The sequence below is a fragment of the Microtus pennsylvanicus genome, chromosome 17, assembly GCF_037038515.1.
Source record: "Microtus pennsylvanicus isolate mMicPen1 chromosome 17, mMicPen1.hap1, whole genome shotgun sequence".
NCBI classification, from domain to species: Eukaryota; Metazoa; Chordata; class Mammalia; order Rodentia; family Cricetidae; genus Microtus; species Microtus pennsylvanicus.
The window spans coordinates 16,228,948-16,247,701 of NC_134595.1; the positions used below are offsets into that span (position 1 = coordinate 16,228,948).

Here is an 18,754-nt window from a genome sequence, read left to right on the forward strand (position 1 = left end):
AAAGCTACAGAGAAACCCTGTCTTGAAAAACCAAAAAAAAAAAAAAAAAAAAAGGAAAATAAAGAAGACTTTTCTTGTTTTTGCAGAAGTCATGTATCATGTTAAAAGCAGCTTTTTATTAGCTCAGAAATATTAATTCATGCCGGGCGGTGGTGGCGCACACCTTTAATCCCAGCACTCGGGAGGCAGAGGCAGGTGGATCTCTGTGAGTTCGAGACCAGCCTGGTCTACAAGAGCTAGTTCCAGGACAGGCTCCAAAACCACAGAGAAACCCTGTCTCAAAAAAACCAAAAAAAAAAAAAAAAAAAAAAAAAAGAAAGAAAGAAAGAAAGAAAGAAATATTAATTCAGGGCCTTGGCATTATGGTGGCATTATGTAATCCTAACCACTGCTAATAGGTTCTGTCCATTGCCCCCAGCCCCTTTTCTGTCCACTCCTCCATTCTGTCAGGGGTCAGGATGTGTGAACAGGCATATTAACTAGGCTCTTTACTTACAGTGAAGAGAGGAGGTCTGTGTGGAAACGGGACAGAGAGATCCTTCATTACTGTCTTTCCATTCAACTTCTGCCAGCGGGGAATGCTGGGAACGGCAGGAATTTTCTTCTACCACCTGCCTTTGTTGCAATCCTCCCGGGCCTTAGGCGCCTTTTGGCTTCTGCCCTTGACTCCTCTGGCCTTGACTGTGGCTGCCCAGCATTCCTGGGAAGGGCTGGAGCTCTTAATTGGGAGTTGGCACCTGAGGCTGATCTGCAGACTGGCCACAGACTGGCATTGTCCCCGGCTCCCTCTGACTCTCCAGGGAGAGATCGTACCCTGAAAGTCATTCTGCAGAGTCCATCCTGCAAGATCCAGGACCTGAAACCGGGGTGTCTGTCTGCCAGGGTAATTCTCACCTGGGGAGCAGGACCGAGTTGGGAATGTGTGTGTCTGGAGACTTTGTCTTTTCCTCTACTTCTTGCTTTGCTGTTTTGCCATTTGTGATGTCACCACATGCGATTAAAGAACTTTCCTCAAGAATTTCCTGGTATAATACATTTACTGTATTATAGAAGTGGGAAATAGGGAGGGGACGGAGGAGAGGGAAAAGTGAGTGTGTGAGTGTGTGCATGTGTATGTGTACGTGTGTGTGTGTGCATGTGTGTGTGCATGTGTGAATGTGTGTGTGTGTGTTTTATGTAAGTACAGTCTATATAGAGACTCCAAAATGCCCGTTTTGACTTTGAGTCAACAGTTCTGCCCCTTCGGGATAATCAGAGATGATGCCCAGAGTCCACCGTGAGTGTCAGAGTTAGAGAAATTGCTAGCTGCCATTTTTGTTTGTTTGTTTTTGAAGACAAGGTTTCTCTGTACACTTTGAAGCCTGTCCTAGACCAGGCTAGCCTTGAACTCGCAGAGATCTGCTTGCCTCTGCCTCCTAAGTGCTGCGATCAAAGGCGTGTGTCACCACCACCCAGCTTAAAACATTTTCATTTCTTTTACGTTTTATTTATTTATTTTGTCTACAGTGTTCTTCCTGCATGTATGTCTGCTGGCCAGAAGAGGCACCCGATCTCGTTGCAGAGGGTTGTGAGCCACCATGTGGTTGCTGGGAATTGAACTCAGGACCCCTAAAAGAGCAGCCAGTGCTCTTAACCTCTGAGCCATCTCTCCAGCCCCAGCTGTCATTTCTAAGACCATCCTTTCTCCCATTCCCATTTTATAAAATACAAAAGCCAAGATCCAGCCAGGCCAGGCCTCAGGACTTTCAGAGCCTTGCGCTCCTCACATTATTCTAAGGTCCATTGTGAAAAACTAGGTTCATAATTAAGATTGTGTATAAAAATGTTAAAAAAAATAGGAATTGTTGAGTTAAAACTAAAATAAACAGATTTCCCTCCTCTAAAAATACTCCCAACCATTGGTGTACTGATAATACCTTGTTGGCCTCTGTTTCTGTTGGGTTCCTCAGACTTATTTGATCAGGAAACCTTTCTCCCCAAATGGCTCCATGGGTCTGTTTATTCTTCAGAAAACACGCATGGGCCATCACACCTCTTGTCCCATTTGGGTTTAGTTATTGTCCAGTATCTTGTAGGACTAAACCGAACTCTATGTTTCCATTCCCTTGTGAGAAGACCTTGGGACTGTTTTTGATTCTTTAGTGTAACTAGAATAAATTCTGGTGGTTTGGTGACTGTCGCGATTATTAACCTAAGAGGTGAGATCATATCAAAGAGATTGGAAGCTTGTCAGACTTTAGAAACCCAGCGTCCAGTTGTCTTCCAAGATCTTACCCCCACCCCTGTAGCTTGAATATTGAAGGTCCATGCGTTGAATGTCTCATCCTCTGGGTGGTGCTGTTGGAAGGTGGGAGACCTGTGAGGTGGGGCCTTGTGAGAGGTCTTTATGTCACTGGGGCCTGCTCCTGAAGGGAGTTTGTGGGATCCAGTGACTTCCTCTCCCTCCATTGTTCTATGGCCCCTCCTGAAGTGAGTGGTCTTGCTCCTTCTGTCGTTGGTCTCAGTACTACAAGCTGAAGCGAAGGGCCCTTAGGACCAGAACCCCCAAACTCTGAGGCAAAAGGAGCCTCTCCACATAAAAAGAAAAACAAAAAGCCAGTTGGGGCTGCCGAGATAGCTCAATAGTTAAAAATGGATGTTGCTTTTCCAGAGCCACTGAATTTCGTTCCCAGCACTCATGTTGGGCAGCTCACCACCACCTCTGAAACTCCAGCTCCAGGGGGATCCAACTGGCATATACTTTTGTGTGCAAGCACACACACACACACACACACACACACACACACACACACACACGTAATAAAAATATAATCTTAAAAAAGTCACATGCCCAAAGAACACAGATAACATCAAGAGGCAAATTGGTTTTCCAGAATTGTCTATGCTGCACCTAAGTGATTAAATACTACCTAGGGGTTACCTAAACACTGAAATCTGAAGCCTGTATCTTGTTGGGTAGATGGCGAAGGCTTGAAATTGGCATCGGTTGTGTTGACTTTAAAATAGACTTCCAAGATGAGGTTTTAATAAGAAAGCTTTTACCAGCCTCCTGCAACTGTGACCTTTCTTTCTGGAAGAATCTTCTGCGTCATCCCATCGATATTAATTCTGACCTCTTAGAAAGGAAATTATACCACAGCAACCGGTGGCTGACCGTATGTGTTCACTTGTGCTCGGCTTGTGTGGGATAAAAGATAAATATTGTAGGCGAGAAATGATTTATCTCTTTGTCCTTCACAATTATTGCCGTTTGGTCAATGCATTATTGAGTTTCAGGGTGAGACACTAGCTTTGAATTTATTTAAACCCCTAGGTCTCCAGCAATAAAGTCCTTTAAGTGGCTTCACCAAAAGATTTATTTCAGAGTGGTTCCTTTGTGGGGAAGGAATAACGCGCATTGCGTACTGAGGGCTTTCAATAATTCATGAGGCCCGCACGCCATTGGCTGTTCGAGAGGCAGCTTTTGGCGGCAGAGCCCGAAGGGAAATCTGTGTCCTGTGTCTGCCTTCTGGGAAGTTAGGCTTGCACTAACTCTAGCAGAGGCTGCTTTGAAAACAAGAGGGGAGGGGGACAGTAAGCAGGATTGGCGGAGAGGCCACATTTTATGCAGCCTCTACCTTTAGCAAAGCCGGGTGTTTAACAGATAGTGATTTTTCCTCCCATGAACAGAAATTCTGACTGGTTTTGATCCACCAGGAGTACATTGCCAAAGGTGGGCCAAACGCGAATCCTCGGAGCTTAGTACTTACGACAGACATGGAGGAGGTCTGTGGATGTGAAAAAGATGTGTGGCATGTTGTGCTGTGAGACCTGGAGTGGGGTTTGTGGGCAGAGGAGGGTGGCAGGGTCTCTGCCTCAGTTCAGCTGTAAGCTTGGCTCTCCCTGAACGCCCTACTTTGGTCTCCTTCCTAAAAGCCAGCAAACCCCAGGGTGGTCTTCCTTCAGAGGGAGACCTGTGTGTAACACTGGAAGGAACATCCTGTCCCCTCTCCTGAACCGAGCATGCCAGTGAGAAGTACCATGTGGGACACAGAAAGAACGAGGGCAGTTTTGTTGTCTGCCAGGAGAGCTACAGGATTCATCTTCCCACCCCTCCCCCTCTCTCCTTCATGCCCCAGTAAAAAATAGCTGGTTTTTAATTAATTTTTTGAAATACTTTATTTATTTTGTGTATGGCTAGGCTTCGGGGAGGACATGTGGCCATGCCACACTATACACATAGAAGTCAAGGGGCAACTTGTAAGGTTCAGGTCTCTGTAACTATGTAGGTTCCTGGGATTAAACTCAGGTCTTCGGCCTTGGCTAAGCTCTCCCTCTGGCCCTGATTTATTTGAACCTAAAGCTAGTTTACTTAAAGTTATTGTGAAATTTGTATTAGAGAGCCTCTAAATGCACATATGACTAGACGTTCTACTGCTAACATCTTTTTTTAAAAATATTTATTTATTTATTTAGTATACAATATTCTGTCTGTGTGCATGTCTGCAGGCCAGAAGAGGGCACCAGACCTCATTATAGATAGTTGTGAGCCACCATGTGGTTGCCGGGAATTGAACTCAGGACCTTTGGAAGAGCAGGCAATGCTCTTAACCACTGAGCCATCTCTCCAGCCCCTGCTAACATCTTGAGGATGACCGTGTGATACTGGCATTTGGACATTCTCTGCTGTCCACATTTTCACATTGAATTATATCATCTTTGCTGCCTTCAGACATTTCCAACTTGATACTTGTCAAAAGAGATTTTTCCTTTAAACAAGAATTCTCCTCTTCATTTCAGCAGTTGTGGAACATTCCATTGTAAACGCATGTCTTAGTCAGCCTCAGCTGCTAGAACAAATGCCCCTGAGTGGACGGTGTAAATAGACCTTTCGTTATCTTGGCTCTGGATGTAGCTCCATTGGCATCCTTACTGTCTTGGGAAGGCTCCTTTCCTGGCATACAGACAATCTCCTTCGACTGTACCCTCGCATGCTGTGTGTGGAGGGCTCTAAGTCCATCATGGAATCCACTTCATGATCTCATCTGACCCCAGTGACTTCTCACCTGACCTCCCATGACCTTCCCTCCTAAAGGCCTTCACGTTGACAAGAGGTCAACGTTTGAGTTGTGCAGGGCACACAGCCCCTTTATCTGGGATATTGCGCAGGGCAGCGACGAACCTTCACATTCTCCTTTGATTTTCCCCTCCATCGTGACATAGGCTTTTCTGTGCATGGTGGTCACTAATATATTTCCTATAAGCAGACTTCTGGGCTGAAGGGTGCGCATCTCAGCTTCTGGTGTATCGTTCCTAGTGACACTGTGGGACTAAATACCATCCCCATGTAGTAGATGAGAGTGTCTCCCCCCCAGACCCACTCCAAAACGCAATCTAAGGCCTTTTAACGCTTATTAAATTAATAAATACCTAATCATTTTTAGTTCATTCTTTCTGTTAATTGATTAAGTTTAAATATTTATTGGTAACTTGAAGTGGTTACTTATATAATCATCTTTTCCATTTCCCTGTTGAGCTTTCTTTCACGTACTGGCCCTTTCCAAGACATTTTTTTTAATTAAAAAATACAAACTAAGGCTAGGTCCTCCTTAAAATATGCATGCAATGTATACGTTTGGAGAATAATTACCTGCCTTATTTGAGGATGAAAGACTCCAGTAGGCAGTGATACTTGGGTTTCTGGTTTGGGGGATGAAGCCCTTCTAATATGTCACTGTTAGCTGACCTTGGTAGGCAATAAAGCTTTGCCCGTTAGAACTGGCAACCAGCCGAGGCTCAGGGCACATGGCCTGCTCCTCCTCCATGGTTCTGCAAGGGCCTCGTGCTCTTTCCTTTCATTTTCTCTCCCCTTGAAGTTATCTCTTCCTTGCCACTTTATGAGATTGTCCTAGGTCAGAAGAGAAAAGAAAATTCAGAGGATTCAACATTGGAAATAAATTCTGTGCCTGGCTTTTGGTCAAGAGGCCATTTCATGGCCTATAAACCACAAATGTATGTATAGTTGGGGACCAGAGTTTATTATTTAATATACGTTGTAGAGAAGTCCTGGGAGGGTGGTTTAGAGCTCCTACAGGGACGATGCAGCTTAAGATTTAACGCGTGGTGTGGGATTGCTTGAAGTCTGTTCTCTGTGGGCTAACCTGCTGACCACTTCTGGACAGTTCCACTCGCTGGCTCCCATGTACTATCGAGGATCGGCCGCAGCCGTCATCGTGTATGACATCACCAAACAGGTAAGAATGTCTTTCAGCTCCAGGTGCCACATGTGGGGACTGACCCAGAGACACCAAAGCAGCCTGGCGCATTGTGAGTCTTGCCAGCCACTGGCAGTGTGGGAGGCAGGGACAGTGAAAGCTGTGTCCGCCTTGCTTTCCCCGCCCCCACCACAAAGCAGCTTTGAATTATTTTCTCAATTATGAAAACAATAACGTTCATTTTAAAACTGACCCCCCCCTTTTTAGATCTGTTTATTTTACTTTTTGTGTGTGAGTATTTTGCCTACATAAATATCTGTGCACTACGTGTGTGCCTGGTTCCCACAGAGATCAGAAGAGGGCATTGGATCCTTCGGAACTGGAGTTGCAGATGGTTGTGTGTGGGTGCTGGGAACCCAACTCCAGTCCTCTGGAAGAGCAGCAAGTGTTTTTAAGTGATGAGTCATCTCTCCACTCCCTAAACCCGAGCTTCCAATAAAGGCAAGGCCACGTCTATTAGCATTTTCCTTGAAAACATCTTAAGTTCTGAATATTTAACCATTACAGGTTATTTCCTGTTACTGGTTCAGCTGCACTGTTCAAATGCCCGAGGCAATATTTATGTATACAAAAGTGCTTGTAGGTAGTCATTCCCCACTTATCTGTAGTTTGATTTTCTGTAGTCCTGGTTATCCAAGGTCAACTGCCACCTGAAACTATTAAATGGAAAATTCCAGAAACAAGTCACTTGTTTTAAATAATGTATTATGTTATTATGATCATTCTAGTTTGTTACTGTGAATATTTCACTGTAAACTGCACCATGGGTGCCCATGGGACAGAGACACATTGTTTCCACGGTTGGTTCCAAGCCACAGTTTCAGACATCCACTGAGGACCATGGAGTGTGTCCCCTGCGGAAGACTTTAGCAGGACTGCATTTTGAGTGCTTTGATTAGTAGCATTCCTTTTGCCACCCCCCAGTCCCTCTGGAATGCTGGCCACTCTCTGATTCATGGCTGTTATATTCCATGAATGCTCACCACTTCCACCCAAATGTGCTGTAACTTTGGCCTCAGCCCTGGAGCCGGACCTAAATAGATGCATTTCTCTCTTGAAGCAAGCATCAGTATCCACTTGATCCCGATATCCTGGTTCCGACAGTGTCAAGGCTGTCATTTCCGATCAATGGTACTTGCTGAAACAAAAAACTATAGAATGTGACTTTTAACTTCTTCAAGTTTTAACTTTGAAAGAGGCATCTGTTATAGGCCGAGAAGTCAGCTAATGTTAACTAAGTGCCCCTTACAAACATTTTTTCCACTTGAATTACATAGGGTTCTTATGTCTACTTGTTTGAGATGTGTTGACAGGTCTTTTCAGTGACTCATCTTGTTTTTGGTTAGGATTCATTTCATACCTTGAAAAAATGGGTTAAGGAGCTGAAAGAGCACGGCCCAGAAAACATTGTGATGGCGATTGCTGGGAACAAATGTGACCTCTCGGATATCAGGTAAGACGTATTTCAAGGGTGTGTGTGCGCGCGCGCACATGTGCCCATGCATTTCACATCTCCCATACCTAACGCCTCTGACTGAAATAGAATTATGCCTTTGCTTATGTTTCTGCTCTCTATGTAGTGATTTAACTGATGGCCCCTCACCTGTGGTAGTCAGCGTGATATGATTCAAACAGAGTAGAATTATAGAAAAATGACAGAAACTTGATGGCCCCTCTAATAGTGAATGTCAGCTGTGTAGCTGTGCATAGGATAGCTGTACAATGCCTCTATTGTTGGACTAGGTTGTTTTGTTACCTTTTTCTTTTTGTTATCATTACAACTAATACAGTTTTAATAACACTTTCATATACAAATGGCCATGAGAAGTCCTGGTATTTTCATGTTTATCTTAGATTTTAACCTAAGGATGTAGTCCAGTCTATATAATGCTACTATTTTGATTTAATATCTGAATATGATACATTTTAGGGCAACACCCCAAGTGGCAATGGCTTACCGAACTTCTTGACCTTATGTCTTAGTCCTTTTTCTGATTGTTATATCAAAATACCCAAGGCTGGGATTTATAAAGAAAAGAAGTTCATTGTGCTTTGCCTAGAGTTTCAGTAATGGAACTCTGATGGCTGTATTACATACAACATGGTAGAGAATCAGGAAGGGAATGGAAGTCATATGCAGAATTGATCACTTGGTGGGCAGGGGCCCAAAGAGATCCAAGGACTAATTTCTGTCTTTACAACAACCCATCCCAAGTAGAGAAGACTACACTGATCCCTTCTGAGGGTTGTCCCCACCATGACCTAACCACCATCCATTCTTCCAGCATGCTGCTAGCTCATGAGCCTTAAGGAACACACCAAATCGCATATCAAACTGTAGCGAGTAGAGAGTGTATCAGAGACATGAACTAGCCTGTTAATCCAGCCTGTTAAGCTGGCCGTTTATGAAATGAATGCTACTTCAGAAGGTTATGTATTAGTCATCCTATCCAGGGCTATCTCAAGACTCCAGTGGATATCCGAAATTATAATCTACCCCATACCCCATGTATGTTTTGACTTCTTTCTATATATAAAAGTCTATGATTAAAGCATAGTAGTAAGTGATTTAGAACAGCAACTAATAAAATAGAATAGTTTGTAATAATATAATATAGTAAAAGCTGCATAAAATATAATGAATTATTTATTTCTGGAAATTTCCATTTGATATATTTGGACTCAATTGATTGTGGGTAACTGAAGCCCTGGGAAGCAAAAACACTGATGGGGAAATATACTGTTGCAAACTTGTTTTGCCTCTGTTCCCTTGGCTCTGAATTCTCAAGAATTCCCATCGTGGGTTTTCATAAAGACAGCTACATCGTGCTTCTAGTTTTGACATCTAAGTAGGATTAAACCAAAATTAAATAAGCATTGAAAATGGATCTTGCAGAAGTCCTTAAAGTGGCATTTGGTAAATTACTCTGTTTCTTTGTGTTTGTAAACACGTTGTATCACATTGCATCGGGTAGCTTTATAATACCTGTGAACGCCACTTAATCGCTTATTTTTCTGGGGGTTGGACAAGTCTTTAAACTCTCCAGCCTTCGTTCAGCTATACTTCCTCTTTATTGTAATCCTGAAGCAGCTGTCTTGGCTGGTGTTTCCTGCTTTGGGTGGTCAGTGGACAGAGTCAGCTTTGGTGAAAGAGGCGGGTTCATCTGACACCTCACTGTGGTCATTGATAGAAAAAAGTCCCCCTCTTTCTCTTTTGGGGGATACTGATGTGCGTGCATGTGTGCTTGTGTGCTCATGCACAATGTTGGACTGAAATTTCAGAAGACATTGATTTTTAGTTGAATGGGATAGGATTGTTTGCTATGTGAAGCTGAGACCTAGCATGTTAATTTTGGGAAAAAGGGAGGTGAGAAGATATTGGTAATTTCCACATGATCCAAACAGGCCTTCCTCTAGCTCTGGGGTTCGGTAAGTTCCAGCTGAGCTGTGGAGAAACACTGATCGGGCATTCTCTGTATTTGAGTCCCCCACATCTGACAAGGACCTTGTGGGATGAGGAGGGCGGGGGCTCTTGATGAGGGACAGCTTCAGGTTAGCACAGACTGTCTCTCATTCCCAGGGTGGACTCTCTGGTGTTCTCTGCAGACTCCTGCTGTGTGCTCCACAGGGTACATGTCCAGCTAAGACGACCTGGCTAACAACCCACCCCTCTCACCCCTGACTGTAAAATCACTCAAAACCACTCTATCCCCAAAGGATGACGATCCAACATCACCCAGCTACCGTCTCCAGTGATACCATCAGGGCCTCCAACGCTGGCAAACCGCCAGCCTTTCTGCTCAACCTCCTTTGCGTTGTGAGTTTGACCTCAGTGAGACCGGGATCAAGCTCGTTAAGATCCCACAGGTGTTCAAAGCCTGGCATTATGTCTTTTTTTTTTCTGTATACACAGTCATTCGAGAGGGCACTTGTTTTGATTATGCAACAAAGGAAATGACCTATTTTTGTAGTTCTTGTTCAAGCTTCTGGATAGGTCAGCGAGAAAGATTATTTTATTTTATAAAATTAATAAATTAATCTATCTCTCGATCACCTATTTATGTGTGTGACTACCATGGCATGCTTGTAGGGGTCAGAAACAACTTATGGAGGTTGGTTCTTGTAGCACGTGGGTCCTGTGGATTGAGCTCAGTCGTCAGGCTTGGCAGTGAACACCTTCACTCACCGAGCCACCAGTGCTGGATGAGTTTCCTGAGGTTTGTTTTACGGCTTAGCCGTGTTAAATCCTAGATAATGTTCTGTGGAAGCCTCAGGCCAGGAAGAGGCTCCCCCTTTCCCCCACCCCCCGTTTGTGTCTGTGGTGTGTAAGTGCCTATGGAGGTCAGAAGCTGAGGTCAGATTTCTTCTTTGACCTTCTACCCTGAAGCAGGGTGTGTGCTGAACCCAGCACACCAGTTTAGCTAGTATAGCTAGCTAGCTTGCCCCGGAGACAACTCTCCACAGCTGGACTGCCATGGCATGACATTTGTATGTATGCTGGACATCCGTATTTAACCCTTTACACTTGCATGACAAACGCTTCACCACCCAGCCATCCAGTTTTTAAAAAACGCCTTTTATTTCCATTTTATTTTATTTTATATTTCTTCAGTGGAAGCAGAGATTGAATTTAGGGCATGAACATGTTGGGCTAGTGCCCACCACTGAATAGCTAAATAAACCATGGGCCTCACTAAGTTGACCACACTGCCTTGCACTGATGCTCTCCTGGCTCACCTTCCTGAATAGCTGAGAGTCTCGGTCTGTGTCACCAGATTTGGCTTGCACACCTGTTTTTATATTTGCCTTTTCCCTTTGAAGAAAGAAAGAGGGAGGGAAGAGAGAGAGAGAGAGAGAGAGAGAGAGAGAGAACCGGCTTTCTGAAAATAACACTGCTTTAGCCAGAATTAAATTTTTAAAAATTGTTCTAATTTTTAAGAATTGCATCCTTTTGTGATAGTTGATACTAGTGTTCCAAAAGGAATGAAAATGGGGAAAAGAATATGAAGTTGGGGAACAAAAATATGAAGAGACGTTCAAGATCATTATTGATCTGTCAAAACGGCTAAGTGGAAACAGAGCCAATACCTGGTGGTGTTGGGGGGGGGGCGAGAGATAACCAACTCCCCAAAGTTTTCCTCTGACCTCCACAGACGCTCTGTGCCAGTTGTGCACCTGTGCCGGGCACTGTCACACACACACAAATAACACTAGTAAGAAAATGTCAGTGGGAATATAGCCAGGCAGGTGTTGATGCTGACCTGGTGCGGGCAGAAAGTACTGCTACTGAGCAGAGCCCGGGTGTGAAGCAGTTCAACGGTCTCGTGCAAAACCAGACCTGCGATTTCCATCTAGCCTAGCAACCTCACTCTTGGGCATCTGTCGTGGAGAGATGATGCTTCGGTTCACAAGAAACCTATTTATGAATATTCATAGATGTTTCAGGTACCATCTCCAAACCGTAATGAGAAAGTGACTGGCTAAACAGATTGTAATGAACTCACTCCGTGGACTGTTGTATACACACACACACACACACACACACACCCCAGACTACAAAGTTGGATGAATCTTTGGGAGCCTTGCGCTGCGTGAATAGAACTATGTGAACGAGCTTTTCATTTCTGTAACAAATACCTGGCGTAAGTCAGCTTACAGAGAGAAAAGGCTGCTTTTTAACTGACAACTTTGGGGATTTTGGTCCGTGATTGGTTGGCCCCTTTCCTTTGGGCCTCTGCTGGCGCTTTATTGTGGCAAACCAATAGGCTTACCTCACGATTGGGAATGAAACTGACCCCAGCTTCACAGTGCTCTTCAAAGGCAGGTGAGTAATGACCTCACTGTGAGAGCTGCCACCTCCTCCAGGATCAGTAATGAGGGGTTACTTAGAGGAGCAGGCATGAAAGCCCACACGGCACGGATGGTGATTCATGAAAGCTGGAACCCAGGAGCATACCGTGTGACTCGTGGGAGGCTTAGGTCAAGTGATTCAGTCCAAGCGGCTTGGCTGCTTTGAGTCCTCAGAAGCCCTCACTGGTTAGATAACCCTAGGAGAAGGACAGGCCTGTGCATTTGATTAGTTTCAGTGCCTTTCTGAGATTTATGAGCTGTTTACTTTGTAAGTCTTAAAAGAGCCTCTTTGAAGGTGAAATGTCTCAGTGTGGAGGAAATAGGTACTAGCTATACAAGCAGGAGACTGTAAATAGCCCCGGGAAAACCAATTAGGAACACGTCAGTGTTAAATCTTATTTGCAATATTATGGGACAGTCTGCAAAATGTGACCATATTTTCTTGGGTTGTGTTTTTGAGACAGGGTCTTGTGTAACCTAAGATGGCCTTGAACTCACTATGCAGATGAGGATGACTTTGAATTCATCCTCCTGCCTCTGTCTCCTGAATGCTGAGATTATAAATGTGCACCACCACATTTGACTCTTGGTGTTATTTCTTCCGCTTGTGTCCCTGTCCCCAACCCCCCCCCCCCCCGCCCCGCCCCACTTCACTTTATTTACTTTGTATGGCAGGAGGCAACAATGTATGCATGGAGGTCAGAAGGCAGTCTGAGGGAGTTGGTTTTCTCTTTCCACCCTGTCAGCTCTGCAAATGGAGCTCAGATCACTGGGTTGGGCAGCAAGCACCCTTGCCCACTGAGCCACCGTGCTGCCCACCCTCTTCCTCTTGTCAGAATTTCACTAGGAAGCTCAGGATGGCCTTGAACTTGTAGTGCGTTTGCCTCAGTCTGCTTGACTACTAGGAATGGAGAAGAGATCCACTACGATGCCCTTCTTAAGGCGGTGATGTGAGCCCATCACTGGTGGCACATGCCTTTAATCCCTGCATTTGGGAAGCAGAGGCAGGCAGACCTCTTTGAGTGTGAGGCCAGCTTGGTCTACAGAGCAAGTTCTAGGACAGCCAAGGCTGAGAAACCCTGTCTTGAAAAACAAGCAAACAAAACAAAACAAAGGTGGTGGTGATGTGTATGGAGAGTAGACATCAGGATTGTCTTCTTCAGTGGCTCCCTCACTTGATTTTTGACACAGATCTCTCACCAAGTTGGCTGCACCTTCCTCTCTGTGCCTTAGAGGTACACACTACTACACCCATCTTTTTTTTTTTTTAACATAGGTGCGGGGATCTGAATTCAGGCCCCTGTGCCTGTACAGCAGAGTCTTTACTGCCTGAGCCATCTCTCACTCCCCTCGGGTGTTATTTCTTAGAACTGCATGGGAATCTATAATTATGTCAATAAAAATTCAGTAAATAAAATTTTGATTTAGACGGAAAAAGATGAGTAGTGGTAAATGTATTTGCATATCATGCACACATCATCTGTATTTACAACAGAACTTCTGGACAGAGTTTGGCTGACGTTTTGCCAGCACCCCGAGTGAAGTGATTAACTGGACTGTCCCAGCACACACAAGGCCCAGAGGAAATAAATACAGGATAATGCTGTTAAAAGCTGCCACTGAGGGGCTGACCTTTGCTAGAGCATTTGCCTCGCTTATTGGGGCCCAGAGTTTGATCCTCAGATACACGTACACACATATACACACACATACACGCATATGCACGCACACAATGCAGGCACACAAGCACGTATGCACCACCACTACCAAGAAAAAGAACTCTAAAAGAAGAAAGGGGAAGCCTGACCCATTGGTCTTTGTCCAGAGTACGTGTGTCTCCCTGAGACAGAAATAGTCTGGCGGGCGACAGGTCTGTGAACCTACTGGGCATCTGCCTGTGGGGAGCTCTCCGTGGCAGGAGAATAAAGCAGTTGGTCAGCCAATCTGGCTGCTCCAGATTCTGCCTGCTGGCATGACACTTCTAGGGAGTGAGCCAAATCTCCAGGTCCCAGACCTTATTCCAAGCCTGACCTCATTTTACTCTAATCCCAAAGGGATTTGCTCTTCCATAATTCCCAGAAAACTGGATATTTCCATCCATGGGGGGGGGTTACGCAGGGACAGTTCTCTCTCTCTCTCTCTCTCTCTCTCTCTCTCTCTCTCTCTCTCTCTCTCTCCTGTGTGTATCTGTCTCTCTCTCTCTGTCACTCTCTCTCTGTATGTGTGTATAAATGATCTAATGATCTCAACTAACAGACATCGGTGGCGTAAGCATTTTGGCCCTTAAGAAGAGCTGTGCACAGCATCTTTGGAGAGTGGGCTGGGCTGGCAGTGGATTCAGCCTTTCAAATCCAGCAGAGCCCAAGGGAGGCCTCTAGAGCAGAGGGCTTGGTCGAAGAGACACCTGTCCCTCAGTCGGCGTGCTTCATGGGCATGTGTGCCTCAGAAGAGAGTAAGGTTCAGTAGCCCTCATCCAGAATGCCTAGGATCAGGGTACCTTGGAGTTCAAATTTCACAATTATTTTCATATACACAAGGAGCTATCTTATATGTGTTTCTAAATTACATGGGATGTAGAAAAAGACAAGATCTCCTGAGTAAATTGGGAGCATGGGAACCGTGGGAAAGGGTAGAAGGGGAGGGGGGAAGAAGGGAGGGGAGTGGAGAAAAATATATAACTCAATAAAACTAATAAAAAATAAAAGTAAATAAATAAATTAAAAAAGAAGAGACCACGGATCTGAGTGAGAAGAGGAAGGGGTATATGGTAAGGTTTTGTGGAAGAAAATGGAAGGGAGAAATATAATTAAATTAAAAAAAAATAAAGAGCTGTTTTGGGGGTGGAACCTAAATCTAAATGCATGTACCTTACAAACACATCCAGAGAGTAATTTTATACAGCATTGTAAATGGTTTTGTGTGTGTGTGTGTGTGTGTGCATAAAGTTTTGTGGTATTGAATTTTCTGACTGTCATGTTGGTTCTCAAAAGAGCCCCCGACTTCTTGGGTTTTGCATTGCTCAGCCTGTCTTACAGGCCTGTCCTGCTCCTCGGGGTGAAAGGCCCAAGTCATTCGGTATTTCTAGCCTTGCTCCTGGTCTTAGTGGTAGTTTTTCTCAACTTGCCTGGAAAAACCCTAAACAAAAACTTCCCTCTCTGGAGGGGTGGAGAGATAGTCAAAGGACCAGAACCACAGTGAAACGTCAGTGCTCTGGCTATGGCATTGGGGTGGCACTCACAAACCCATAATAGGTGGCAGAAAACTGAGCCAATAAACCATCAGCCATAGCTGGGGGAGAGACACATGGGTTCCGCCCCTCCCCCCCCAGAGTAATGGCAGCGGAGGACAGATAGAGGAAAGGAATTACTGTCTTCTGTGAAGTAGCAGCTGCTGAGTTTGCTCACAATCCATTGGCGACTTATATCCGTACAAGCAAGCCCATGTAAACCCAGGACGTTACAAGGAAAAACAAATGACGTAAAAGTGGGATAGGGCCTGGGGAGGGGGAAGGGGATGGTTGGCAGGGGTTGGGGACGACAAGGCAGGGTGGAGCAACGTGTGCGATTAAAATTCATCCTATACACGTATGAAGGTGAGATGATGGGGCCCCCATGACGAAGCTGGGACAGGCAGCGGCTCTCAGCCTGAGGCTTGCAGTCTGCGTGGCCGTGGGAAGACGCTCCCGGGATCTCTCACTGGGTATCACTTCCTTCTTTCCCGCCCCTGCCTTGACTGCCAGCCTTGACCTTGGATAAGAGCTCTGGCCCCGGTCCCAGAAGCCTGACTGCTTCTCCCCCCACCCCCTCAGCATCTGCTGATGCAAAGGATTGCAAAATTGGGTACATTTAAAGGACTTTCCAATATTGAAAGAAAATAAGAACCTTAAGTGCCCCAGACATGGGATGACTGGGGTGGCAGCTGCTTGCGGAGCCGTAACAGCGTAAATGTGGAGAGGAAACTGATCAAGATGGCGGGGAGGCTGCCACGTGTGCAGAGCAGGTCGCACCTGGCCAGCCTCATTCCAGGCATCCTTAGCTCCCCACAGGCAGGTGGGCTTGGGTTCTAGATAGAAAAGGAATCTTCTTTTCATTGAGTCAGGGGAGCCCAGAAGGATGCTCCACAGCCTTCCAGACCAGGCAAAGAACGGAGACAACTCAATGCTGCTGGAACAATAAGAAGAGAATTAGTTAACCTTTCCTCCGTGGTTTAGAAATGCCCTGAACATAGGAATCCATAGGGAACTTTTAGGATATGTAAGTCTAAGAGCCGGTCGCTGAGATTAAGTATCAGTTGGAAAAGAAAGTTAGGGGGTTGGGGTGATGGCTGAAGCAATAAAGCACTTGCCTTGCAAACATGAAGACTAGAATCCCAGAATCCATGCAGAGATGCCAGGTGTGGGCCGTGCATTTGCAGTCTCAGGGCTGGCGAGGTGGGTACAGGCAGATCCCTGGAGATCATGGGCCAGTCTAGCCTCACTAGGGGCCTTCTGAACTGTGAAAGTTCTCAAATGAGATGGTTGGCCTTCTTGAGACTGACAGCTGAGGTTGTCTTGTGACCCACACCACACCAAGGTGGGGACTAGGGAGACAGATCAGTGAACAGAGTTCTTACCACACAAGCAAAACGAGGATCTGAGTTCAAATCCCCAGCACCCTCAGAAAAGCCAGGCGTGGCTATATGCGCCGGTCACTCTGGCAGTGGTAGTGGCGGCCGTAGTGGTGATGGCACGGCTTCATGTGTCTCTTATTCTGGTGGTGATGGCAGCGGTGGTAGTGGTGGTGATGGTGGTGATTGGTTGTTGGTGGTGGCGGTGGTCGTGAGTGTAGATGGGTACACTTCAGGTCCAGTGAGAAGCCCTGTCTCAACAGGTAAGGTGTACAGTTGTAGGAGAAAGGCACCCATTGCCCGTCTGTGGCCTCCACATGCTCATTGCACACACACACAAACACACACATATAGAGTCTCCACCCCCAACACACACAAAGAGATAGAGATACAGAGACTTTTCTAAGTGTTTCCGAGGGTCCCTGGGAAAACCCTGCCCCAAGTGACCAGGGTTTACAATTAGAAGATGATAGGGAGGGCCTAGAGCCCGTCCTGGTCTGTCCTGGTCTCCACCTACAGGCCACACCCACCAGGTCTCTTGTGCCATCCAGGTCCTGTGGAAAATAAGAAGCACATACGTTTTGAGATCCCATTTATCGTTCCCACCACTAGGGCCTCCCACAGAAGCAGCTCCAGCCGCTCTCTGCCCCTCCTCCTACGGATTTCATACGGATGATTGTTAGGAGAAAATGTGAGATTAGATGGGTTTGTCCACACCCGGTTAAGATGAAGCCACCTCCTGGAATGAGGGCTCCCTTACACCCAGCCTGTACTTGGTTGCCTTTGACTACACCGGGATGAGGTGCCCTGGCAGTGGTATGTGCATGAGACAAGCTGCAGGTATTTCAGGAATCTTCTGCTTCAGAGGGCAGCGGGGCCAGCATCTTCAGTGTCGTGGGTAGAGAGACCTGTGTTGCCCGCTCCTGCCCTTGGTCTGTAAGCCAGAATTGCTCCCTGTATTTCCTTCACAAGCCAGCCTTCACCCGCAGCTTGGGTCAAGTTTCTCCTTCCCCTCACAGCAGATTCCTCGTTTGACCTTGTTTTTCTGATTGGGAACTTTTGACTGTACAAGTCCCTTTGGATGATTCCAGAAAGCCTTTCTCCGTCTCTTGGATGCTAGCTCTGCCTAATGGGTTCTGTGTAGTGTGAGTCACTTTCTGAGCTCCAAGGTCACCTCTTGGCGTCCCACGCCCTTCCAGCATCATCAGGGCTGGAGAGGGGGAGGAGGAGAGCCAGCGAAAGGACTGGTACAAGGTCATCAGACCAGGGTTGTTTTATCTTACGAGGGGTATCAGTAGGGAGTTACCCAACAACAGCGATGGAGAGAACGAGGGCTTGGGAAAGAAAGGGGCCCACCTTCTCAGATGGTGAGTCATGAGTTTGAGGGGACCTTGTCACTGACCTCTGACCAGGATTCCCCTCATCTCCCCATCCATAGAACCAGCAGAGTCCTAGGGATGATGACAGACAGACATGTTTTGTCTTCTGTGGCATGATTGTCTCTAAGCTTTACAGTGATGCACTGGCCTCTGAGAGGAGCACCAGGAGAGGAGGAGCACCGAGAGAGAGGAGGAGCACTGAGAGAGGGGCACCGAGAGAGGAGGAGCAATGAGAGAGGGGGAGCACGAAGAGAAGGGCCCTGAGAGAGGGACACTGAGAGAGGAGGAGCATCAAGAGAGAGGGGGAGCACCGAGAGAGGGGGGAGCACGGAGAGAGGGGCCCTGAGAGAGGGACACTGAGAGAGGAGGAGCACCGACAGAGATTGCAGGAGCTGCTATCATGAGTCAGGATCTGTTCTTAGAGAGGAGGTTGTTCATGAAGAAGAGGCATCTGGGAGCAGCGTGAAAATAGGAAGAAAGACTTGGTTTGCTTAGTTCTCTGCCATCCAGTTACTAAATAGGCATTGTGTGTGGCAAAGCCCTGTGGGAACTATGAGAAAGGACAAGAGGTGTGTCTTTGGGGAGCATTTACCCCTCCTCACACTTTCCCTTCACAGCCGTACAAGCTGTACAAGAACGTAGTCCATAGCAGACAGGAATCTGAGA

The 18,754-nt window shown here is 46.1% G+C and overlaps 1 protein-coding gene across 1 annotated transcript in view; it reads left to right on the forward strand.

The window, feature by feature from the left end:
- Rab31 (RAB31, member RAS oncogene family) overlaps positions 1 to 18,754 on the forward strand; it is a 119,815-nt gene that overhangs the window by 68,765 nt on the left and 32,296 nt on the right. Inside the window, exons 4-5 of the mRNA XM_075951313.1 lie at positions 6,162 to 6,233; positions 7,601 to 7,707. Of these exons, the coding sequence (XP_075807428.1) occupies positions 6,162 to 6,233; positions 7,601 to 7,707 (179 nt within the window). The remainder of the gene's footprint in view (positions 1 to 6,161; positions 6,234 to 7,600; positions 7,708 to 18,754) is intronic.